The sequence below is a fragment of the Bison bison genome, unplaced genomic scaffold, assembly GCF_000754665.1.
Source record: "Bison bison bison isolate TAMUID 2011002044 unplaced genomic scaffold, Bison_UMD1.0 scf7180017856337, whole genome shotgun sequence".
NCBI lineage: Eukaryota > Metazoa > Chordata > Mammalia > Artiodactyla > Bovidae > Bison > Bison bison.
This window is the reverse complement of record NW_011486910.1, coordinates 593,032-620,467: the sequence shown is the minus strand read 5'-3', so window position 1 is coordinate 620,467 and position 27,436 is coordinate 593,032. Positions and strand designations below refer to the sequence as shown.

The following is a 27,436-nucleotide window of genomic DNA, read 5'->3' as shown; positions in this document are numbered from 1 at the left end:
GGGCATAGCAACCCACTCCAGTACTCTTGCCTGGAGAATCCCAATAGACAGAGGAGCCTGGCAAGCTACACAGTCCATGGGATTGCTGAGTCAGACACAACTGAGTAACTAAGCACAGCACAGCACAGTGTTTATTCACTGCTACATCCTTCTTAAGGAGTGAAAAGTTATACTCTTTCAATTTTATTGATTAAAAAAATTTAGGTATTTTCTTACCTGTCTCTTGTATGTTTCTAATTGTGTGCGTGCAGCATTTGCCTTCTTTAATTCCTCTTCTAAGCTGACTGTATTATGCATGTACATCATGTTTGTTTCCTGTAAAGTTTTCACTTGCTTGCGAAGGTCATTCAGATCTTGTAGCTTCTGACGATATATCTCAACTGTAGACTCCAGTTTATTTGCTTTATCAGAGGTAGCCCTATAATAACAAAGATTAAACATTACTATGTAAAAACAAGTAAATGCACATAACAGTGTTATTCTGGCTGTAAAACGAGTCTTCCAAATGAACTATCAACTGGTCAAAAAAAATGAGAGGGACAGAGACAAGAAATCATTAACTTTGTGAGAAATCTGGAAATGGGCTCAAAAAGTTCAACCCTTCTGTTATAAAGTCATCAAAATAAAATGCTCAAAATTTGACACACTGTATTATTGAACTATTCTATATATCTCAACAATGTATAAAAAAAAGAATGGTTTTGTAAATACAGCTGAACAATTCCAAGCTGCATTTTAGCTCACAGGCCAGTTGTGCTCTGTGCATAAATCTAATGTAGTTTGTTGTAAGTATTTGATATACTCAGTAAGTTGACCTAATTTATAATTTGTTTGGCAAAGCACTTCCCTTTAGAGTTGTGCACACTTGACAAATGGGATGGAGAAAAAATAAATAAACAGAATCACTTCAATATCACATGAAGGTTAAAATTAATGCTTATAAAGATTTTGTTTTAAATGAACATTAAAAACTGTGTAAGAAATGGTTAATTAAGAAAAATTAACATAAAAAATCATTTAAACAGATTCTTTGCTTAACATTTCGTAGGCAAAGCTCATTATAAACTTTGTACTGTCAAAGACAATAAGAGAACCTGGGATAATCTTGAAATAAATGCTAGGATTCTTATCTATATTTTATCAAATGTCAAAATACGGTTTGTGAGAATACATTTCTTACACAAAAATTTCACAAGATGTACTAGTAAGTACAAGAAGGTCAAGTCAAATGTATCTAAAAATAACAGCTTACAAATTTTTAAGAAAAAGGTATCGTCTTCTTTAATCAGAAATAAGAAAAAGGTTTATGGTTCCAATATGAAAATCTGTCCTAACACGAATCAAATATTATCCTAAAACTTCACATAACTATCAACTAACATAAAAGAAGTAAAGACTAGGAACTTGGATAAAAACTGATCAATACTTGATACACAGGTATAACTGTAAGATTCCTTAATTAAAATATAGAATACCAAAATGAGAAGTGACATAATTATATTTAGACATGCCATACCTAAGAACATCTATTTCATCTTTCAGGGCTCTTGTTTCCTCAGCAAGACTAGTCAATTCATCATTCCTATGTTGAAATTCAATTAATTGCTTTTCAAGTTCTTCACAGTGAACACGGTAATCATCTTTTGCAGCTTCAAGCCTTGCATAAAGAAAACAAGTATTTATAATGTAATTTCCATTATTTGTTTTTTCACTGAGATATGAGCTTAGCAAAACTAACTTCTAAAATGTTTGATTCCACATTCAAAAAAAGAAAAACTAAAGGAATAAGCTACTTTCTAGTCCTTAGTTTTAAAACAATAGCTTAAAAAAAGTTGGAGAACTCATACTTTCCAATTTTAAAAGTTACTACAAAGCTACAGTAATCATGATAGTGTCATCCTACCATAAAGCTAGACATATGGATCAATGACAATTAGAAGTCCAAAAGTAAACTCTTAACATTTATGGTCAAATGATTTTTTTTTACTTAAAAAAATTAATAGACTTTTTTTTTTTCCCCCAGAAAAACTGAACAGAAAGTACAAAGTTCCTGTATATTCTCTCATGGTTGTCTCATTCCCCAGTTTCCCTTATTATTAACATCTTGCATTAGTGTGGTTACTTGTAAGAACTGATAAGCCAGTAATGTTCTGAATTTTCATTATCACTCTGAAACACTGAGTCTGGTTCTCTAGTTCAAATAGGAATTTTAATTTCAAAACAAAAAGAGAAACCATATAAAGTTACCCAAAAATGTACATAGCACACAAAGTGGTAAAATATGAACTCTAAGTATAGACTGTGATAAAGAATAAATACTTTGAACCCAAAAGGAACAACAAAAACTAAAATGACTATATAGTGATAAAAATATTTAAAAATTACTTGATCAGCTGACAATAATGCAGAAAAGAAAAATAAACACAAGAACATATATGACAAATGAAAAATAGCAAACTGATAGACCCTAAGCACAACTATATCAAAAATTATGTAAAGGGCAAAAGGACTAAACACACCAATTAAAAAGGCAGAGACTATCAGATGGATAAAAAAGCAAGGCTCAAATATATACTAGTTATGAGAAACATTTTAAATATCAAAACACAATAGGTTAAAAGTAAAAAGATGAAAATAAGTATCATGTAAATAATAAGCAAAGAAAACTGGGGTATTTATCTTAACATCAAAAAAATGGTTTAATACAAAAAGTATTACCAAAGGTATAGATATTTCACAATTATAACAGGGTCAAGCCATCAGAAAGACATATCAAAAAATTATATGTAACTAAAAACAAAGTTTTAAAACAGATGAAGCAAAAACTGACAGAATCAGAGATCTACAAATCCATAATTATTGTCAAGAATGTTAACATCAGTCTCCCAATAAATGAAAGAACTAACCAAAAATGTCAAATACAGAAGAAATCTGAATAACCTTACTAATCAGCTTGATATAATAAATATTTGTGAAACATGTCAGTAAAAAATTACAGAATACACATCCTTTGCAAGTACACATGGAATATTCACTGCAATAAAATGTGATGATCAATAGGTATCATAAATATTAAAAAGAATGAAGTCTTATGGACTATATTCTTTAACCGCGAGGAAATTAAATTAGGAATCAGTCACAATGAGAAGTTTGGAGAAAAGCCTTAAATATTTGCAAATTTAAAAATACATTTCTAAATGATTCCTGAGTCAGAGAAGAAATCAGAGAGGAAATTAGAAAATATTTTGAACTGAATAATAACAGAAACACAATCAATCAAATTTTAGGGACACAGCTAAACCAGTGCTTAAAGAGAAATTTACAGTTTTAAAGGCTTATAATAGAAATAAAGAAATGCTTAAAATCAATCATCTAACTTTAGGAGGCTAGAAAAAGAAGAGCAAATCAAATCCAAAGTAAGTAAAAGGAAAGGAATAAAGAACAGAGATCTAAAACTCACACTATGGGAAACTAATAAAGGCTGTTCGATTAATAAAGGGTGTAAGATTAATAAAACTGATGAACCTCAAGCAAGGGTGACCAAGAAAAATGAAAGAAAACACAAATTACCAACATCAAGAAAGAAAAAGGAAACACCATTACAGCTCCTGTAATCATTAAAGGGACCATAAATAGAATATATTGAAAAACTTCATGCCAATAAATTAAACAACTTAAATCAAATAAATATATACCTTGAAAAAAACAATTTAGGAAACTGACATAATATGAAACAAAATCTAAAAAGCCTATGAACCATTAAATAAATTACATGTGTCATTAAAAGCCCTTTCACAAAGAAAACCACAGATCCAATTGTTTTACTGATTAATTCTATCAAATATTGAAGGAAGAAATAATGTCATTCTTACATAAACTCTTTCAGAAAATAGAGGAGGAGAGAGTATTTCCCAATTATTCTATGAGACTAGCAGAACAAAACCTGAAAGACATTATAAGAGAAAAAAGTTATAGACCAGTATCTATTATAAAGACAAGACACAAAAATACTTTCAAAATATCAACCAATCAAATCGAGTCATACGTGCATAAGATAAGAAAATATGACCAAGGTGGTTTTTCTCTGGAATACAAATGTTTTTTAACAGTCAAAAATTAATTGTATTAAAAGAATAAAAAAGAAAAACCAAACCATCTTTTTTCAAGATGCATAGAAGTCCTAAGACAAAAATCAACACTCATCAGTGATAAAAACTCTTAGCAAGGCAGAAATAAAGGAGAACTCTTTCAATCTGATAAAAAGCCCATTTAAAAACTCTACAGCAGGTTTCCCTGGTGGCTCAGTGGTAAAGAATCTGCCTGCCAATGCAGGAGACACAAGTTTGATTCCCAGTCCAGGAAGATTCTACATGCAGCAGAGTAACTAAGCCCATGTGCCACGACTGTTGGCCCTGTGCTCTAGAGACCACGTGCTGCAACTACCGATCTGTGTGCCTAGATCCCGTGCTCCAAAACAAGGCACTGCAATGAGAAGCTGGCACACAACTAGAGCGTATCCGCCACTCTTCACAACTACCACAACTAGAGAGTACTGCCGACTCTCCACAACTAGAGAAAGCCCACACAATAGCAAAGACCCAGCACAGCCAGAAATAAACAAATAAATATAAAAACACTACTAGCTAGCTTCATTCTTGACAGTACTTAATTGGACGTTTACTCCCCAAGACTCAGAACATAGCAAGATGTTTGCGCCTGTTCAAAGCAAGGAAAATAAAGACAAGGCAGAAATAACAAAAGGAAGAGGTAAAGGTCTATTAATAGATGACTGCAGATTCCTTAGGATTTTTTTTACCAAAACAAACTACTAGAATCAGTAAGTGAATTAAAAAACTTTGCAGGGCTTCCCTGGTGGTCCAGCGGTTAAGACTTTGCACTTCCACTGCAGGAGCACGGGACTGGACCCTGGTCAGAGAATCAAGATCCTGCATGCTGAGCAGTGTGGCCAAAAAATAAAAAAGTAAATAAATAAAGTTGTTTGAACAAAAAAAAGGGGAAACTCTGCAAAACATACAAGTTTTCAAATGCAAGACATTAAGATTCAAGATATAAAAGTTTCAACATATAAAAACCAACTGTGTATCTATATATTAGCAGCAACTTTTCAGAATAATTTTTGTAACTGTGTTTGTAATAGCAAAAAATTAAATATTTGAGAATGAAATGAACAGAAGACACACACAACACTATGCTGGAAACAATACAACACTGCTAGAGAAATTAAAGACAAACAGACAAAGACACTAAATTCATAAAACAGAAATTCTCAATATGGTTAAGGAATCAATCATATACAACTTGAAGACACAATCACAAAAGGTTTTTAAGAGAAACTGACCAAAAAAGCAAAAAGACAGAAGAGTCAACAACATATTTTGAGAAGAAAGAGTTGGAATATTCACACTACCTGATTTTAAATGACTTACTCTAGAGCTATAGTAGTCAAGATCAAGTCTTACGGGCTAAAGACAGACAAATTCATCAGTAGGAAGGAACTGAATACAGAAAATCACCCAAATTTTATAGCTATATCATTTTTCACAAAGGCGCCAAAGCAATTTGATGGAGTAAAATAAAAATCTTTTCACCTGATGATACTGGAACAACTGGATACACATAAGGGAAATAAAAGTAAAGTCTGACACCCACATATCACACTATTTTCAAAAAAGTCAATTCAAGATGGATCACAGACCTAACTGTGAAAAATAAAACTATAAAGGTTCTAGAAGGAAATACTAGAGTATTTTCATGACTAGGGAGTAGACAGATTTCTTGGACAGTACATAAAAAGCACTAATCTAAAAAATACTGATAAATCAGACTTCATCTAAGAACTTTAATTCCTGATAGATACCATTTGAAAATGAAGTGGCAGGCTACAGAAAAGATGAAATATTATTACATGCATATCTGACAGAGATTCTATAACCAGAATATATATTTTTTAAACTCTTACAACTCAGTAATAAAGACAAACAACCCAATTTAAAAATAGGCTAACAGTGTAGAGAGACAATTCATATAGTAAAATATAGTGCAAAAAAGCACATGAAAAGGTGCTTACCACCATTATCATTAGTTATCAGGAAAATGCATATTAAAGCCACAATTCAACACTCTTAACCCATTCCCTGGAATAACTAAAATGAAGAAGACTGATAAGGCCAACTTACGTTATATAGGCAGAGTAACTAGAGCAACCAGCAGCAAGCACTGCTGGTGGGGATGTAAAACAATATGACCACTTTGGGAAATGGTCTGCTGGTGTCTTTTAAATGTAACACAAACAAAATATGTGACTCAGCAATGCCACTCTATATAATTGCCAATGAGAAATGAATAAATATGTTCACAAAAGTTTTATATTCCCATGTTCATATCCATTTTATTTATATTAGCCAAAATCTGGAAACTCAAATGTCCATCTAAAGGAAAATGAATAAGCAAAATGTGTTACAATGTGCAATAATTCCATTTAGCAGAATACTACTCAGCAATTAAAAATGAACTGATATATTCAGCAACATTGGTAGATTTCACAAATATGCTGAGCAAAAGAAGCCAGTCACCAAAGAATTCATATTACAATTTCTAAGAAGTTCTAGATCAAAGAAAACATTCTATACTGGAAAATAATCGGAAGAGTCTCTGGGACATAGGGGTTATCTGGGAAGGGACATAGGGGAACTTTCTGTAGTGACAGAAATGATTTATCAAATGATAAAGATGTGAGTTACACAAATGTATGCTTTTAGTAAAAGATGCCAAACAGTGCAATTCACTCAACTCACGGTATGTAAACGTTATCTTGAAAAAAGAACTGTAAACATACTGAAGTGTAGCATTAGTTTGCACTGTAGTGTTACCTTTTTATAGAAGGCATGAATTAGCAATTCTTACTTCAAATGTGTTTTGGGATTGAGTAGATGAATAAATCTGCTGAGGAAAATGGCAGTCAGGTTTCTCAATGTTGGAGAAGGGAGTTACAATATGAAAATGCAGAAAATCAGAATGCACCCTGAAGTCACTGGACTGAAATGGAAGATGATAATACGAATTCACTGTTCACTATGAAAATAGATAGATACATGCATAGACATATGTGTGCAAACATGGACTGGTATGAACCTGTACAAGTGAATTTCCTAGCTCTGTACACCAAGGTGGCCCAGAAGCAATGACAGAAAAACTCATATAGATCATCCTTGGAAGAAAAGCCATGATCAACTTAGACAGCATATTAAAAAGCAGAGACATTACTTTGCCAACAAAGGTCCATCTAGTCAAAGCTATGGTTTTTCCAGTAGTCATGTATGGATGTGAGAGTTGGACTATAAAGAAAGCCGAGTGCTAAAGAATTGATGGTTTTGAACAGTGGTGTTGGAGAAGACTCTTGAGAGTTCCTTGGACTGCAAGGAGATACAACCAGTCCATCCTAAAAGATATCTGCCCTGAATATTCACTGGAAGGACTAATGCTAAACCTAAAACTCCAATACTTTGGCCACCTGATGTGAAGAACTGACTCACTGGAAAAGACTGAAGGCAGGAGGAGAGGGGGATGACAGAGGATGAGATGGTTGGATAGCATCACTGACTTGATGGACATGAGTTTGAGTGAGCTCCGGGAGTTGGTTATGGACAGGGAAGCCTGGCGTGCTGCAGTCGGTGGGATCACAAAGAATCAGACACGGCTGAGCGACTGAACTGAACTGAGACCATAGATCTTTGTTTTTAGCGGAGAATAAATCTAGACAGAAAAATTCATCTAGACCATAGATCTCTCTTTTTAGTGGAGAATAATATTCTCCACTAAAAGGAATCAGGACTTTTGGAGAAATGGTTGATCTAGAGTGGAGGAAGAACAATTAGAGTCTGGAACATTTTGTTGTGCCAGAAAGACGAAAATACTCAAAAAAGGATAGCAACATATTGTAAAGACACATGGCTAATAGAAAGGCTTCTCAGTGGTCAAATCTGGGACAATTTAAACATAAAAATAAATGACGATAGTAATGGAATTATAGTCCATTGAGTAAGAATCAATTTCTAAATGCAAAGCACGATCCTGGATTAGATTCTGAAACAAGAAAAAACTTAAGTTTTAAGGATACTGAGATAGCTGATAGAATTTGCATATGATTTATAGATTAGATAATGATTTGTTTCAAATACCAATTCACTAATTTTGATAACTATGCTGGGGTTTATAAGAGAATATCTTTGTTCTTAGGAAATACACACTGAAGTACATAGGGGTAAAGCAGTATGCCTCCAGTTTATTCTCAAATGGTTCAAAAAACAAAACATATATACACATGTGACTATGTAAAGAGACTGCTAAAGCAAATGAATAGAACTGTAAAACAAATGCCGAATCTGAATGAGAAATATACAGAAGCTCCCTATCCTATTCTTGCAACTTTTTTCAGTAAGTTTGAAATCATACCAAAATAAAGTAACAAAAAAACACATACAGTACAACTGGAGCGCCTATTTATCAGGGCCTTACATTGCAGGGCTCAGGGGTAAGCACACAAAAAGATAATGTTTATCAAAGGTTAGATGTACACTTTTTTTTCCCAAAGGAAGAAATATAAAAGTTGATATGAAAAGCATCCTTTTAGTGTGAGACTTATATATTTCTTCCAATTATCAAGTTCCCTCTTCTATGCAAAAATTTCTCTTCTCCCCAGGCTTTAGCAATCATTCTTTTAATTCCTCGTGGACTTGCCTATGGCTTTTGTTTGGCCCTGATCACACATTATTTTGAATTGTTTTGCTTTTTATATATGTATCCCACTTGCTTAACTGGATTGTTAGCCCTACGAGGACAGGAACCACTTATACTAGACAGTATTTTCATCCACTTAGTATTCTAAACATGTGTTGTAATGCTTAATCATCAGTTGTTGCTATTATGATTTTTAGCTACTGGTTTAATAAAACTGTATAGAATGATTTCTACTAAAAATGCTACCTGAAGTTTTCTTCCTGTAATTGTTCTAGTTGCAACTGTGCATGAAAATATTTTTTTGCAACCATTGTATTTGGATCATCAAAAGATCCATCCAACTGGTCAAGTTTTTCATTCATCATCTCGTTCTCAGAAACTAGTGAATTCTTTTCATCTTGAAGCGCTGTCACCTAAAAAACAAAAACACAAACATAAGCATCAGTAGCAAATAAAGACTTTAGAGTGGAATTCTAGATTCTAAATCTGACCAAGCCATTAACTAGCCTAGTCAATCAGACTAGATAAATTCTTAAAGATCCTTCTAGCTCTGGAATTCTGGGTCTAGGTTTGGATCAGAAGAAATAAAATTAATTTTATTAATAGAGAGAAAAGAGAGTTAATACATATAAAGCAGAATATCTTCCAAACTTCATGCTTGCTTTAGGTCAGAGAAGAAACTGTTTCTAAGTCTCTAAAAATTTTATGCACCTACGTACTTCAAAAAAATAATTTGTTTCCCCTTTAGGTATAAATGTATTTTCAGGATGCTGTTACCTAGTAAACTGAGGTACAAACAAATATGCACAAAATTACCATTTTAGGTTCATAGTAGAAAATTATCAGATTCACATGTATCTTCAGGGGATAACCACATTATTTGGTTAGTGAATCAGCAGCAAAAAACTGAACCCAATTGCACACTGAAACTATTTGCTTAAGATTTAATGGATATAAACATATAACTTTAGAATGACATAAATACCAGCACTTGATACATTTTTAATTCTACTTACATATTTGTGTTAACAAGCATTATTTGCTCCCTTAGTTCTACTTCTTTTTCATTTAAAAATATCTTTAAACATTTAGAGATAAGGCTGCAACCTTTTATAAGACATGCTTCCTGAGTAACTCAGTCGGTAAAGCATCTGCCTGCAATGCGGGAGACCTGGGTTCAATTCCTGGGTCAGGAAGATCCCCTGGAGAAGGAAATAGCAACCCACTCCAGTATTCTTGCCTGGAGAATTCCATAGACAGAGGAGCCTGGTGGGCTACAGTTTGTGGGATCCCAAGAGTTGGACATGACTTAGCGCTATCTTTCTTTCCTTTCTTTCTTTATAAGACCAGACATCTACATGGGATTTTACTAAGATTAGTTTGAAAAAGGCTGACTTATCATAACTTACAATACATTGTAAGTTATTGGGCTTCCCTAGTGGCTCAGCTGGTAAAGAATCTGCCTGCAATGAAGGAGACCTTGGTTCGATCCCTGCATTGGGAAGATCCCCTGGAGAAGAGAATGGCTACCCACTCCAGTATTCTGGCCTGGAGAATTCCATGGACGTATAGTCAGTCCATGAGGTCACAAAGAGTCAGACACAACTGAGCGACTTTCACTTTCACAACATATTACTGCACAAGTTTGCTATTTATAGTTTCAAAAGGTGTAATCAATGCAGTCTAGTTATGTGAATGGGACTACATATTGATACACCGAGCTAATAACAGCAAATTAAAATCAAGTTATAGGGACTTCCCTGGTGGTCTGGTGGTTAAGAATCACCTGTGAATGCAGGGGTCATGGGTTTGATTCCTCATAGAGGAAGATTCCACATGCCACGGGGCACCTAAGCCCAAGAACCACAATTACTGAGCCTGTGCTCCACAACAAGAGAAGCTACCACAATGAGAAGCCCTCTCACTGCAACAAAAAGTAGCTCTTGATCACCAGAACAAGCGAAAGCCCATGCACAGCAACAAAGACCTAGAGTAGCCAAAAATAAATAAATAATCTTTTTAAAAAAATCAAGTTATATTATATAGTCTTAAATACAGTGTAGGCAAGTTACAAACACTGTCCTCCAAATGAGTAACACAAAATCTAAAAAACCACTGCCAGACAAAGAGGAAACAGTTTTTCTTCCTAAATACAATGCATGCGTCCATCCTTGTCATATAAGCAGTTTAGTGACTATTATCTGTCATGTAATACAATCCTATTATTGAGATACAAAAAACAATGGAGGTTGCACCCTTTAAGATCCCTACAGAAGAAATGTGAACAATTATAGGACAGAAAATGTGGTGCTTTGATGAAATTATGCTATTTGGGGGTGCGAGAAAAGAATCTCTCTATTAGCTTGAGGGTAGGGGCTGTTACAAGACTGGTAGAGTAGAAACAATACCTTGTCTTCAAACTGGATAGGAATCCCCTGAAGAAGGGAGAAGAGCAAGGGCAAACTTAGTTTTCAATATCCAGTGGGAAACCAACCCTGTTCCTAACCATGTATTTCACATAGTCGTTCCAGAGCCACCCCGGATGAGTGACTTAGAATGTCCAGAGGTGGTTCTAGGTATCTTTTAACAAGATGCCATGGTGATATTTTGTTTAGGCTCACTCTGTACCTGCCTCTGTCCCTTTCTGTTTCTCTAGTTTTTCTGTCTCTCTCTCTCTCTCTCTCTGAGCTACTTAAAAGAAAGTTCAAAAAGCTAAAAAAAATAATGCTCTTTTCTCATGTCACTCAGATTTAATATTTTTATCATATTAGCTTATTAAAAACTTAAAACATAAATTTCTATAGCTGGAGTCCTGTTTCACACATAATTTTCAGACACCTTTAGGTTTGAAGATCACTGCCTCACTACATGTGACACGGTGCTGGGTAGGAGTATGTTTCTCTCTAACATACTGTAAGCAAGAATAACCAGCCTCTGTTACTGCAGTAAGTGAAAGAGAGCTACTGATGGCTGTCAAGTGTTAGGATTAATGGTTGAGTAAGGCAGAGGAAAGAGCTGTTGATAAACTCATCCTAACTTGCCCAAAGGCCCCATAATCATTGGACAAAAACTATAAGATTACATGAGTTCCTCAAACCTTACATCTAATTCTCATATGGGTTTTTTTCTTTTCTTTTTAAAGTACACATAATCAGGCTTCCTCCTGATTTAGTGAGTCAGAATTTCAGTTGTTCCAGAATCTGTAACCATAATTTGCACAGAATGCACATAGATCTTTATTTAAATGGGTAATGCTTCACCACCAGATCTTTCACTACAGAGTTCTTGCATTTTTTTATTCTGATTAAAACATGTTTGCTAACTGGACTGTGCGAACAAGCAGGTTTTTTTCAAGAAGGGCTCATGAATTTGCATCTGTGCTCTTCTTCAGTTAACGCAGTTAACGCTTCTTCAGCTAATGCTCTTCCCTGCCTCAGCATTTTATGGATATAGCTCCTCCATTTTCTGGCATCAAAGTTGCAGGGGAGCCTGATTTTCTTATCTTTGTCGGTGATTTAGCTTTTCTACCTGTGTTACAGAGTTGTTTTGCCTTTATTCCTGAAATCTGAGAGCTTAACTAGGATGAGGTTTGATGTTAATTATTCACTAATTTGTTTCTAGCCGAAATTTCCTTTTAAATCTCACTTCACTGTCCTACCACCTAGTCTACTCTACTGAAGTGTTCTTATGAAACTGTAATACTACATAAAGCAAAAGTTCTCTAAGCTTGAGTGCGTGCGTGCTAAGTCGCTTCAGTCATGCCCAGCTCTTTGCGACCCTATAGACTGTAGCCTGCCAAGCTCCTCTGTCCATGGGATTCTCCACGCAAGGATTCATTTCAATATTTGGCAAAACTAATACAATATTGTAAAGTTTAAAAATAAAATAAAATTAAAAAAAAAAAAAAGAATACTGGAATAGGTTGCCATGTCCTTCTCCAGGGGAACTTCCTGACCCAGGGATCAAACCTGTGTCTCCCGTGTCTCCTGCACTGGCAGGCAGATTCTTTACCACTAAGCCACCTGGGTAGCCCTCTCTAAGCTCGGCTACCGTCTTCTACGTACACTTATCTATTTCTGGTTTTAGTCTGTAATGTTCACACAGGTGTCACGCTTTTATTCTTTTCATCTAGTTCATGCTTTGCTGGCAGTCAAGATACCCTATTTGTTTTGGCAATGTTGAAGACTTCTTGGACATGCTCTCCAATGTACCCCATGGCCCAGTATGCTTTCCCCTCTTAAGTTATAGCTGGGACTGTTTTTTCTCCACCACTCTATACAGCCTTGTGAATGGTGAGGGAAGGCAGTAGTTGCGGGGGCGGGGAAGAGCAGCTGAGCCAGTGGGCAATCTTTTTTAATAACACATGAGCTAGGCTATCATTTCTGAGGTTTAAGTACCTCATACAAGGACGGTGAGAATGGCATTCCATTGCCGTGGAGAAATTCCTTTGGGCATCAGTGCTGCCCCAATTCAGTGTGTGGCCCTATTCCCTTTGTTCTTATCAGAGTCAGGCCCTTAGTTTCTTCTTGGCCATTATTTCCACTCATATCTAGTGCAAATAAAATGAAGAACTCAAAGAGTGAATTTCCTTCTGATTGAGATTACTGTGAGAAGTCACAAGATTTCTGTTGACTCCCCAGCAAGAGCAAGGAATGAAGAATGAACAGCAGGTTTCTGCTCTGCAGCACCTCTGTCAATATCAATATGCTTGCTTCTTTCCTTGATTACCAAGCTTTTTAATTTAATTTTATTAGGTTAAGCCCTTTTTCTTGTTTACCTGCCCTTGGCGAATTTCTTTGCCACCTATTTTTCTTTTTTGGTTCATTTGGTTGGGTATTAAAAAAATTCCCTCCAAATTTAAATATCACTCTCAAGTTTTATTGTTCTTCAGTTGCCCAGTCACGTCTGACTCTGTGACACCATGGACTGTAGCACACCAGGCCTCCCTGTCCCTCACCATCTCCCGAAGCCTGGCCAAGTTCGTGTCCAATCCAAGTTCATGCATCCATGAATCCAGTGATGTTATCCAACCATCTCATCCTCTGATGCCCTCTTCTCCTGCCCTCAATCTTTCCCAGCATCAGGGACTTTTCCAATGAGGTAGCTATTCTCATCAGCTGAGCAAAGTACTGGAGCTTCAGCATCAGTCCTTCCAATGAATATTCATGGTTGATTTCCCTTAAGATTGATTGGTTTGATCTCCTTGCTGTTAATTGGACTTCCAGGAGTCTTCTCCAGCACCATAGTTCGAAGGCATCAATTCTTTGGTGCTCTGCCTTCTTTATGGTCCAGCTCTCAAGACTGCATGTGACCGTTGGGAAGACCATAGCCTTGATTATATGGACTCTTCTCAGCAGAGAAACATCTCTGCTTTTCAACATACTGTCTAGGTTTGTCATAACTTTCCTGCCAAGAAGCTACTGTCTTTTGATTTCATGGCTGCAGTCATCATCCACAGCGATTTTAGAGCCCAAGATGATGAAATCTGTCACTATTTCCATCTTTTCCCCTTCTATTTGCCATGAAGTAATATAACCTACTGTCTGGTTACATATGATTAAAAATACACATTTTTCAAAAATAATTTTTCTTATAAAATTAGGGTATGCATCATATACACCTGTGTGAAATTCACATTGTTAAATTAATCAATTACTTTTTGTTCTGATTATATGCAGTAGTCATTTATTTCACACATGTAGCAGATAGTTGAGGGTTGCCTCTATTATGATACTGGAATTAAAATGCCAAAACTTGGGATGTCTATACTTTTCAACAAAAATCAGATCATCATGTACTCTTCACCATGTGTTACAAATACTGAAATGTTTTAACCGAATTTTGTGTTCTTTTTTAAAAAAGAATTTCTCAGAAAACTGTACAGAGATCTTACATAAGGCTGGTAACACCTGAATGAGTCAGTCCTCTACTCTTTACATGAGGTGTTCTGGAAGGATATAATCTTACTTGAACATTTCAGATGCTGTACATGTGGTTAAGAATGAAGAAAGGCAAAAACATAGTGAGACACTAGTTTTGTTCAAACGCAGAGGAGGGATATTTAATGATAAAGTTAGGAGGTTTGGATTCTGGTGCTGGTTGTCACTGCCCTGCACATCTGAATTACCCTGACCAAGTCACTTCTCATCTCATTTGCAAACTCATGAAGGTTAGAAATACACCCAGCCCTATACTTTTAGATAGTTAAGCAAGGGTATTGCTACCACAAGCCTTGTTCCTTGTCCTCATACTTTTCAGAGTCAATTATTTACGTAGCTCATTATTTGAATGAAAAACATGTAGCATACTATGATGGCATATTTAACCTTTTGTACAATTTTTCAAGGCTTATTGCATAATTTCATATTTGCACTTTCATTTAATAATAACAATATATGCAAACACATACATAACCCCTTATGTGCCTGGCCCTCTTTAAGAGCTTCAAGTATATTAATTCACTTAATCTTCATATCACTCAGGGAAATATATACTATTATCACATCATTTCTCAAAAGAGAAAAACGAAGTATAGAGAAACTAAGCAATGAGCCCAAGCGGACACAACTAGCTAGTAACATGACCAGGACTTCCCTGGTGGCTCAGCTGTAAATCCACTTGCAACTCAGGAGACATGGATTCAATCCCTGGGTCAGGAAGATCCCCTGGAGAAGGAAATTGGCACCCTACTCCAGGATTCTTGCCTGGGAAATCCCACAGACAGATGAGCTTGGCGGGCTACCATTAATGGGGTCGCAGAAGAGTTGGACATGACTTAGCAACTAAACAACAACAACAGTAACACGATCAGGTTCTGAATACAGGAAGCCTGGTCTGACGATTCACCCCTTCAACTATTTAACTACTGTTTCTCATTCCCAGTTTATTTTGCTAACATGTATGTGCATACCAACCTGAGAATTACATACGTGTTCATATACATGTACATGTTAGCAAAACAAACTTTGCACCTGCATTTACTGGAGGTCAAGCACTTCTAAATATTTCCATAAAGGACTCCACTTAACACTCACACCTTATAAAGGAGATACTTTAGTTTCCCCTTTTTATAGAATAACAAATTAAGCTCTATCTAAGCAGTTGAAATTTTACAATTTGAATGATCTTCTCAATGAAGTAGTTATGCCAGCAATTTTCAACTCTAAAAGAAAAATGATCAAATTTATGTTTCAATATTCAAGTCTATAGCAAACTCTTTCAATGGTCCCTCCGTGAAATAAAATCCAATCTTCAAAACACTTTACCCATTAATTAAAAAAGGCTTATTAATTCAAAGAGGAAATTACTCTCATATCCATACCTGCATATCTAGTTCTTGGCATCTTTGCCTCAGTTCTTCTTTTTCTGCTAGTGCTTCCTGAAGTTCTTCTAGGGCCCTTTTAAGCTGAAACAGAAAATGTCCTAATTCTTAGTAAATCATATTTTGAAACAAACTGATGTATTTATCACAACACATATATATACTGATGTTGGAAACAGTTTCAAAATTAACAAACGCATTTGCCTCTTCTTTTACCATTTCCCTTCCAACCGAGGTTGGGTTATACAGAGGAAGAGAGTATCTTTCCCACCAGGGAAAACAACTGTGTAAAATACCCAGGGGAAGGAGTCTTGAGTACAGAACCGTAGAGTTCAGTATTAAAGGAAAGCAACTGTGATAAAAATCACATTTCCTTATTAGATAAATCAGAATTTAGCAGAATTTTTAAAATTGTCTGCTATTTAATTATGTAACTATATAGCATGAGCTACATATGTATTAACAAATATCAGGAAAGTTTAATGCCAATTGACTCTTCAAACACCATCATTAAAAACTGGAAATCAACACTACCTGCATTCAAGAAGCAATGAATAATATTATTTAAGATCTTACAAGAGAACAAACTATCTAAATTTCACGGAGGAAAATATCTTGTATGTGCTCTCCGATATAAGCCTTTAAGACAGTACTGGGTTTGCCAGAAAGTTCGTTTGGGTCCTTCCATTAAGATGTATGGAAAACCCAAATGAACCTTTTAGTTAACCCAGTAACTGACAGAGGAACTCAATCACTGTTACATTTTCCTCACATATTGAAATACTCACCTGTTGTTCTAATTCTCCAACAGCATCATTTGTGGGAGAGCTCACAATTTCTTTACTCATCAACTAGGATGAAAATAATAAAATTAAGTACAATAAACTGAGGCACACACAGTAAAAGTATTCACTTTTTTTTTACAAGCAAAAAGTTCTTTTACACAGTAAAAATAACAGTAAGGTGTTTTATGTTTAATTTTTCCTTGCCTTAATTTGATGACCCTTATTTTATTCAAATAAAAAATATATAGCAGCTTAAGCTAAATAACTCAATGTTCAAACATTATATTAGTGAAGACAAAAAGTAGAGTGTGCTTGAAATATGTAAATAGATATATTTAAAATACTAATGTACTAAAAATTATAATACAAATTCTACATAAAATTGAGCACATTAAATAATTTTAAAGAATGATTCTTCTGTAACATGAGTTGGCACTTTAAAAATTCAGCTATAAATGAGTTATGTGGCAAAATTCCTAATCCAAGAAGCCATTTTAAATGTAAGAGCTACAATTATATGAGAAAAAAGATCCTGTAAAATAATTTATTTTGCATATGCGAGACATGTATATTTATGCATAGCAGTGTTTTGAATTCAAACTAGCAATGCAGACTCAGGGTATATCCATTTTTCACGTCCTATATGCTGCCTCTCTTTAAATCATGACTCTTCCAAACTAACCCTTCACTCAATTTTCCCTCAGGCCTCCTCTTCACTTGACTTCATCTCTGCCTTCTGGTCTGACTTTAAGAATGAACATGTGCCAAATGAATTCTGAATCTTTATGGCATAACTTAAGATAACCAGGCTGGATTGAACCCAGATGACCTGGCTCTGAAATATACTTATCACTGTGTTTGCTCACAGTTCTAACATTCTGAAAATGCACATAAGATACATACACACACACACTTTAAATTTCAGAGACAATTATTCTATCTGGCAGAAAAAAGAGAAGGTATAAAAATTCCTATCTGGGAAGATGCTGTTTATCCTGCTTAGCTGAAGTTACTTAAAGGAACTTAATAGTAATTTAACTTTTAAAATGCAGAGGTACTAAAATTGGGCTTGAAGTCCTTATAAGAAATTTTGGGGAAAAAGAATGAAGGGACAACACAACAATCAAAGACAAATCAACCTACTGCAAAGGGCACGTTTATACAGTAGTGAAATATACATCCATAAAGTTTTTGTGAACAGTTTTATTCAATTTGGTTTAGGATTTTTATACATGTGTGATTATAACGTACCTCTTGAATAGCAGTCATGACCACATGTTGAACAGATTCTTCCAAAGTCATTATATTCTGAATATGTTCTATGATTAAAAAAAAAAAAATCAGATCTGATAAAAACTCTACTCTTTACCCACAGTAATTCAGCCATTCAATTAACCACATAAAAATTCATTCACTACATATAATTCTTTATGCAAGTACAATACTTTTTCCACAAGAAATATGTCCATTGAAAACAAATACGCATAATTGAAAATATTCATATAAATATTTATAAATGTTCTAAAGAAAATCTCTAAGTCTCTTATAAGGGAGAAAACGAGAAGTAATTGCAATTAATCTTAAAACAACTATGACAATTTCTTCCATCTTGTTAAATATTCAACATTATGGGATGAATTCACATATACAGATATAGCACAGAGATATTATAAGTTCAGTTCCAGACAATAAAGCAATGATCACAATAAAGTAAGTCACATGAATTTTTTAGTTTAAAAGTTCTATTTACAAACTACTGTAATCAATTAAGTGACAATAGCATTATATCTAAAAAAGACAATGTACAAACCTGAATTAAAAATTGCTTTATTGCTAACAAAATGCTAACCATCATCTGAGACTTTAGTAAGTGCTGATCCTTTTACTAATAAGAGGATCTTATTGATATTTTGATGCTGATGGCTGCTAGAAGAAAACCAAAGAGGGCGCTAGCGAAAGCTGTGGTGTCTGTGGCAATTTCTTAAAATAAGACACCAGTGAAGTCTGCCGTATCAACTGACTCTTCCTTTCACAAACAATTTCTCTATAGCACGCAGTGCTGTTTGATACCATTTTACACACAGTATAGCTTCTTTCAAAACTAGAGTCTATCCTCTCAAATCCTGCTACTGCTTCATCAACTAAGTTTATGTAATTTCTAAATTCTTTGCTGTCATTTCAGCAATCTTCACGGCATCTTCGCCAGGAGTAGATTCCATGTCAAGAAACCATTTTCTTTGTTCATCCATAAGAACCAACTCATCTATTAACATTTTCTCATGAGATTTAGTCGTATCTTTAAGCTCCACTTCTAATTCAAATTCTCTTGCTATTTTACGTCTGCAGTTAAACCCTCCATTGAAGTCTTGAACTGCTTAAGTCATGTACGAGAGTTGGAGTTAGTTTTTTCCAAACTCTAATTAATGCTGGAGTTTAATGTTTTTACCTCTTCCCATGAATCATCTATGCTCTTTCTTTTTCCCCTAAGGCAAACACGCCTTTACCTTTTTAATTTTTATTTTACATTGGAATATAGTTGATTTACAATGTTGTGTTCATTCTGGGTGTACAGGAAAGTAGTTACACATATAACATCCAGTCTTTCTCATAGTCTTTTCCCATATAGGTTACTACAGAGTATTGAGTAGAATATGGTAGTTTGCATATGTTAATCTCAATATCCTAGTTTATCTGCCCTCCCCACCTTTCCCCTTTGGCAACCATAAGTTTGTTTGCTAAGCCTGTGAATCTGTTTCTGTTTTATAAATAAACTCACTTGTACAAATTTTTAGATTTCACATATTAGTATATGATATATGTCTTTCTCTGTCTGACTTACTTCACTTAGTAACAATCTCTAATTGCATCCATGTTGCTGCAAATAGCATTATTTCATTCCTTCTCTATGGCTGAGTAATCTTCCATTGTATATATGTACCACATCTTCCTTACCATTATCTACTGATGGACATTTAGGCTGCTTCCATGCCTTGGCTATTGTAAATAGTGCTGCAATCAACATTGGGGTGCAAGGATCTTTGCTAATTAGTTTTCTTCAGATATATGCCCAAGAGTGAATCAAATCTATTTTTAGTTTTTAACATCTATATTGTTCTCTATAGTGGCTGTACCAATTTATATTCCCACCAACAGTCTAGGCTGACACAAACAAATGTAATGATATACCAAGTTCTTGGATTGGAAGAATCAATATTGTCAAAATGACTACACCACCCAAAGGTAACCTACAGATTCAATGCAATCCCTATCAAATTACCAATGGCATTTTTTTGCAGCTCTAGAACAAAAATATCTTAAAATTTGTATGGAAACACAAAAGACCCTGAATAGCTAAAGCAATCTTGAGAGAGGAAAAATGGAGCTAGAGGAAACAGGCTCCCTGACCTCAGATTATAAAGTAATCAAAACCTACAGTAATCAAACAGTTTGGTAATGGCACAAAAACAGAGGTATTGATCAATGGGACAGGATAGAAAGTCCAGAGATAAACTCATGTACCTATGGTCCATTAATCTATAACAAAGGAGGCAAGAATATAAAATGGAGAAAAGACAGTCTCTTCAATAAGTGGTACTGGAAAAACTGAATAGGTAAATGTAAAAGAATGAATTAACATTCTCTAACATCACACACAAAAATAAATTTTAAATGGATTAAAGACCTACATGTAAGACCATATACTGTAAAACTCTCAAAGGAAAATATAGGCAGAACACTTTTTGACATAAACTGCTGCAATATCTTTTTGGATCCACCTCCTTAGAGTAGTAAAAATAAAAATAAATAATAGGACCTAGTTAAACTTAAAAATTTTTTTGCACAGCAAAGGATAGCTATGAGAAATAAAAACCTATAGAGAAGTACTCACTTGCCCAAGAAAAAACAGCCAGTTAATAATAGAGATGGCCTAATATGAAAGTTTTCTGATACCCAAACCCTTTTTTATTGATAAACTATAGCTGATTTCATATATTTTATTTTTCTCCTTCCTGAATTAATTCTTACTGAATTTATCTTGTCTTCTGTGCTGTCTTCATTAGTTAGATAACACTGAATATTTTCTAAGGTTCTGACTTAAAGTATTTTACAAACTTCAGCACCCAACATCCTCTTAAAAAGGTGATGTCCTAAAGCCAGTTTTGGATAAGTCATGCAAAAAATATCAGGATCAAAAATCTCATCACCCAGACTGATGCAAGCTCCTGAGAGAAGTAGATCTTGGTCTGTTCAGTTCATCATTTTACTCATTACTTTCAACCAAAAACACTCTTTTTGTACTCAGCTGGATATGGATTACTGTGTTCAGATATACTAATATAGTCCTCAACTCCATTTATATCATCAGACTGCTCTCTGGAGGACACATTGAAGGCATTCTTCTGAAAATAGAAGAATATCACCTGAAGAAGCCTGGATTATAATTTAGCAGCTGCATAATCATTTATGAAAGTCTGAACCAACATAAGGTTCTGTATGTGAAAGAAAAAGCTTATCAAATGAATAAGTACAGTTTTTATTGAATATCCACTAAGTCCTAAGCACTGATTAAATTAAGTTAATTAAAGTACATTTTATTTAGCCACTGAATATGAATCTCAGAATCCAGAAATACAATTATACTGAAGATCTATAGCTTTTTAATGGCAGAGCTGTGCTTGAATTCAGAACCTCTGGCCTTTTGCCAACCCTCAATACTACATTATTATGCTCTTTCTTATAAGCAATGTAGGTTGTTTCTAGAAAGTAGATATACTCAAATAATTGAAATTCACTTACCTTGTTTCTTTTCACAGTTGACAGCACAACCTAAAATAAGCTGGAGCAATCTCCCAAGCTCCACAGAATCTGAACATTCAGTTATCTGGTTTAAATCAGGGATAAGTTCTTCAGAAATCTGTTGCCCCAAAAACTGCAGTGTTAAAAATAAATTAGATCACTCACTTATGTAGGCTACAGAGAACTGACTACATTTAGTTGTTATAAGGAAGATAAATTCTATAAATAGGTTCATGAAATGATTCAGATAAATTAACAAATGACAAAACCACAATTATTGACTAAAACCAGTTAGCAAAGTTAAAGCAAGCTCCTAAAATTTTGAGAACCAACCAAATGCAACTAACATGGTTTTATACCAAGTATCATTTTACCCCACTGTCAGAGAGAGGAATTGTTTAGGAAGCCCCTGGCCTGATCTATTATGATAAAACTTATGCCTTTCCATATAAAATAAACAGATTTATGTTAAGTCAAAGAATATTCAAAATATTTTGATATAGTCTTGATGAACAGAGAAACACAAAATAAACTGTCACACTTTGACAAATGAATAACAGATTTAAACGATTAATCTTGGCTGGCTCTATAATTTTTCTGCATGGTGTCCATGGGATCGCAGAGTGGGACACAACTTAAGAGACGGAACAACAACTTTCATTCTATTTTTCTGTTGTGCCACACGGCTTGTGGGATCTTAATTTCCCAACCAGGGACTGAACCAGTGCCCTGGGAGTGAAAGTGCCAAGTTCTATCACTGAACTGCCAGGGAGTTCCCAAGACTGTTTTCTTCAAGTTACTAAAAGTATTCTTGGCATTAAAAAGACAAAAAAACAAACAAAAACTCAAAATGAGTTTTAGGCATTAGTGAATTGAAAAATTTTAGTTCTAAAATTACTTGGAAGAAACAAGTTCAATTGTACAAAAATTAAAAAAAAATTCTTTAATGGCAAAACCAGACCAAAAGTTTTCACACATTAAGCAATTAACCTTCTAATATCAAATAATCCTACTAGAGAATTTCCTATAATGCTGAATAAGAAAAACAAAGTACTTGAATAATGTAATATCTAATGTGACTTTAATACTACTTCTATTTTGCATTCTTCCTCAATTCACTTGCATAAGCATAATTTCATAGTGTATTTTGCTGCTGTTTACACTGGAAAGAAACAGAATAATATTTTAAACATAGAAGTACTTCAATTTAATTATAAGATCTACTTTATAGCATTGCATAAAATCAAATTATATAAAGATGTAAGCAATTTTATTTGAGAAAATAATCAACTTAAAGAGTAGCAACATATAAACATTATTTTACAAATCAATATATTAAGTTTTAGCCCTTTTATATTCACAAAATTTGAGTGTACTAAAAATGGAGAAAAAACAATATCTTTCAATTATGAATTATACATCATAAAATGTTATAAACTAAAAGCAAGTCATTTTTCACTGTCAATGTAATTGTCACAGAGTATTTTATATTTAAATAGTCAGATGATTTTCATACCTCATTGTAGTAACTCATAATTCCTTGAAGTACCTTCTTTAAATTACTAGCCTAACAGAAGAAAAAATAAGAATTAAATCATTTAATATTAATAATGAAAGAAAATGCATGTCAAGGTGAAAGACAATAAAAACTTCCCAATAAAAAGGACAACAAAAATACATATTGGAGTTCTACAAATACAAGTACATGGTAATTTTTAAACATCAAAGCTTTATTTAGAGTTTTATTAAAGAAAAAATGTTTTACTGCTTACATAGTTTAACCACAGTGATTCTATTTAAAATGAGCCACAACTAAGTTGTGGCTAAGTTAAAATTCAAGTACTAACTTAGAAAATTTAGCTATGAGCATGCCCACCTTTAGTCACGAGTAACAACAAGAAAACAGGAATATTATCTTCAAGCTTAGCCAAAAGACAATATAGAACTCTAATTTCTGAGAGAAGAAAAACAAAAAAGGTGAGCCCTATACTAATCTAAGATTTCTCTCTAGAGGTAATTTTCATACCATGGGATAGGGAGGTGGGGAAGAAACAAAGCCTGACATTCTAGTGGATTTGAGAAGATAGACATCAGAAGTTCAGGAAGAAAAAAAAAAAAAAAGAAGTTCAGGAAGGTCAAGGTAGTTGGGATTTGCAGAGTAGAAAAATGAAGAGGTGAGAGCTATGGAAAGAAAAAGCTCCAGAAACCTGCATAGTGGTTCCTTTGACTCTTTGGCTGAACAATAATTTGCACGTGCATGGGTGAAACTCCATGAGATTAAACACAAATAATTTCCAAGGAAACAACAATCCAGGGAACTATAAACTCAACAATTCCTGAAGATTGCACAGGGCCAGAAACAGTTGAAATTCTCACCAGTAAGAGTGAAGAGACCATGACCAGGTTAATACAGATAAGCATTCAATAAAGACCTCAAAAAGGTCACAACTTAGTGATTCTAAATAGTCCAAGAGGAGAAAATAACTCTAGATCTGCCTTCCATTTCCACAAACCATGAAAGAATCAAACTGATTCACAAGTATCTTAACTGCCTATGAGAACAAAATCCAACACTCTTTAAAGGAATACAAAAAACCCCAGCACTCAATAATAAAATTCATACTATCTAGCATCCAATAAAAAATTACTACACACATGAAGAAGCAGGAATATGTGAACTATAATTAGGAGAAACCACAGTCAATAGAAAGAAGCCCAAAAATGAGAGATGAAAGAATTAGAAAACAAGATGTTAAAATTGCTAGTTTAAAATGTTCAAGGATTTAAATAGCAGGAATATAAGAAAGTTAATGATTTATTTAAAAAAAAACTAAATAAAGAGACTGTTAATGGACTTTTTAAAAAGCAAGATCTATTAGGTGTCCACAGCATTTTCAATATAAACAGAGAGAGACTAAAGAAAAAGACAACAGGCAAAAAAAATCATAACAAAAGTGGTTATATCAGTATTGGAAAAATTACACTTTCAAAGAGAAAATATTACCAGGATAAAGAAAGTCATTTCATAATGGTAAGTAGATTCATTCATCAACAAGACATAAAAAACTAATGTATGTAAACCATATAACATAGATTCAAATTACATGATTAAAATATTTGCAGATCTGAAAGGAGAAACTGAAAATCCACACTCATCATTAGTGATTTGAAAACTCCTCCTCCCTTAACTGACAGAATAATCAGACAGAAAATCAATAGAGATATAAAAGATGTAAACAGTACTATCAAAGAAGTGAAATAATCCATACTTGTAGAAATGCAGAATGTATGTTATTTTCAAGTGTACATGGAATATTCACCAAAACAGACTATATATTAGGTCACAAAATAAGTCTCAGTAAATGTAAAAGAATTCAGAGTATGTTCTCAAACTAAAATGGAATTAATTTATAAATTAATAAATAAAAGATACATAGAAAATCCTCAAATATTTAGAAGCTGAAATACTTATTCTAATCTACTCAGGGGTCAAAAGAAAAATCACAAGGGAAATTATCAAATATTTTGAATGAAATGAAAATAAGAACATAGTATGTTAAAATGTGTGGATGTGGCTAAAGCAATGCTTACTATTAGGGAAAAGTGCTTAAAACATCATTTAAGCTTTCACCTTAAGAAGCAAAAAAAAAGTGCAGATGTAAAGAAGAAAGGAAATAATAAAGATCAGAAAGGAAATCAACAAAAAAGAAAACAAAAGCTGCTCTTTTGAAAAAAAAATTTCAAAAAATGGAAAATCAAACCAGATTTATCAAGAAAGAAAATACAAAAGCCATAAATCACCAGTATTAAGGAAGAAAGACTAAAAACAGTTCAAAGATTCATCAACAGGCCAAGCAAACTGTAGTAAATCAGTGTAATGAAATACTAGTCAGCGAAAAAAAAAAAAAATACTAATACAGGCAACGTTGATGAGTCTCTAAATAAAATATTACACTGAGTAAAAGAATACCAGAGAGTTCATAATGTCCATAGAGTTCAATCCATTTATATTGAACTCTAGAAATTAAGGGCTTCCCTGATAGCTCAGTTGGTACAGAATCCACCTGCAATGCAGGACACATGGTTCAATTCCTGGGTCGGGAAGATCCCCTGGAGAAGGGATAGGCTACCCACTGCAGCATTCTTGGGCTTCCTTTGTGGCTCAGCTGGTAAATAATCTGCCTGCAATATGGGAGACTCTGGGCCTGGGTTGGGAAGATCCCCTGGAGAAGGGAAAAGCTACCCACTCCAATATATTGGCCTGGAGAATTACATGATATAGTTCATGGGGCCGCAAAGAGTAGGACAAGACTGAGCGACTTCCACTTTCTAGAAATTAAACCTACAGTGACTAAAAGCAGACCTGTGGCCATCCAGGGCCAACTTAGGAGTGAGGATTAACTAGTAAGGGGAATACGTACATGTTTTCGGTTAATGAAAATGTTCTATGTCTGATTATGATGGTATAAGAACACATGTAACTATCAAAACTGAAACTACACACAACAAAATACAGCCTTCAGTTAGTTTAAAAAAGAAGATTTAGTTGAGCTTAGTGCTAATTTCAGAACCACTGTTTGGATCATGTATACCTAGCATTCATCCTGCATACCTTTATTCTCCAGTTGTCACCAGTATCTTCTTTAATTCGGCTTAACCAAGGTTCATCGAACCAAGCTACATCACTACAACAAAAATACAAATGAACATTAAAATGTTTTTATGACATGAAAATACCACATCTAATCAATAGATAAAGTTATTTTCCATCTTAAAGGCTGTCCTTATCAAGAACAGTAAATATTATTTAAAATGAACCCACTGAATTTTTTGTTATTCCTGAGGGTTTCTTTTGGAATTTCTCATAGTAAATGAATTAAGTCAGTAACATCTTCAATTTAACAAAATTTACTAAATAACTCATACTAGGCACCCTGGTAGCAGGTAGATGTAAAATCCCAATCCTAAAGGGAAAAAAAAGAAAACAATTTAATGTATCTACTACGTGTCAATAATTGTGCCTAATGTTTTTCCATATCACTTCATTTTAATATAACAGTAACTCCAGTACTTTTGCCTGGAAAATCCCATGGATGGAGGGGCCTGGTAGGCTGCAGTCCATGGGGTTGCTAAGAGTCGGACACGACTGAGCGACTTCGCTTTCACTTTTCACTTTCATGCACTGGAGAAGGAAATGGCAACCCACTCCAGTGTTCTTGTCTGGCGAATCCCAGGGACGGGGGAGCCTGGTGGATGCCGTCTATGGGGTCACACAGAGTCGGACACAACTGAAGTGACTTAGCATAGCATAACTTAGTAAATATCAACGACCTCAGATATGCAGATGACACCACCCTTATGGCAAAAAGTGAAGAGGAACTAAAAAGCCTCTTCATGAAAGTGAAAGAGGAGAGTGAAAAAGTTGGCTTAAAGCTCAACATTCAGAAAACTAAGACCATGGAATCTGGTCCCATCATTTCATGGGAAATAGATGGGGAAACAGTGGAAACAGTGGCTGAATTTATTTTTGGGGGCTCGAAAATCACCGCAGATGGTGACTGCAGCCATGAAATTAAAAGACGCTTACTCCGTGGAAGGAAAGTTATGCCAACCTAGATAGCATATTGAAAAGCAGAGACATTACTTTGCCAACAAAGGTCCATCTAGTCATGGCTATGGTTTTTCCAGTGGTCATGTATGGATGTGAGAGTTGGACTGTGAAGAAAGCTGAGTGCCGAAGAATTGATGTTTTTGAACTGTGGTGTTGGAAAAGACT

The 27,436-nt window shown here is 34.4% G+C and overlaps 1 protein-coding gene across 1 annotated transcript in view; it reads right to left on the bottom strand.

The window, feature by feature from the left end:
• Positions 1–27,436, bottom strand: part of HOOK1 (hook microtubule-tethering protein 1) — a 71,914-nt gene that overhangs the window by 31,101 nt on the left and 13,377 nt on the right. Inside the window, exons 3-11 of the mRNA XM_010859256.1 lie at positions 26,273–26,345; positions 23,177–23,227; positions 21,661–21,793; positions 18,115–18,182; positions 16,867–16,929; positions 16,079–16,162; positions 9,004–9,170; positions 1,517–1,657; positions 217–418 (exon numbers count right to left, since the gene is read on the bottom strand). Coding sequence (XP_010857558.1) covers positions 217–418; positions 1,517–1,657; positions 9,004–9,170; positions 16,079–16,162; positions 16,867–16,929; positions 18,115–18,182; positions 21,661–21,793; positions 23,177–23,227; positions 26,273–26,345 — 982 coding nt within the window. The remainder of the gene's footprint in view (positions 1–216; positions 419–1,516; positions 1,658–9,003; positions 9,171–16,078; positions 16,163–16,866; positions 16,930–18,114; positions 18,183–21,660; positions 21,794–23,176; positions 23,228–26,272; positions 26,346–27,436) is intronic.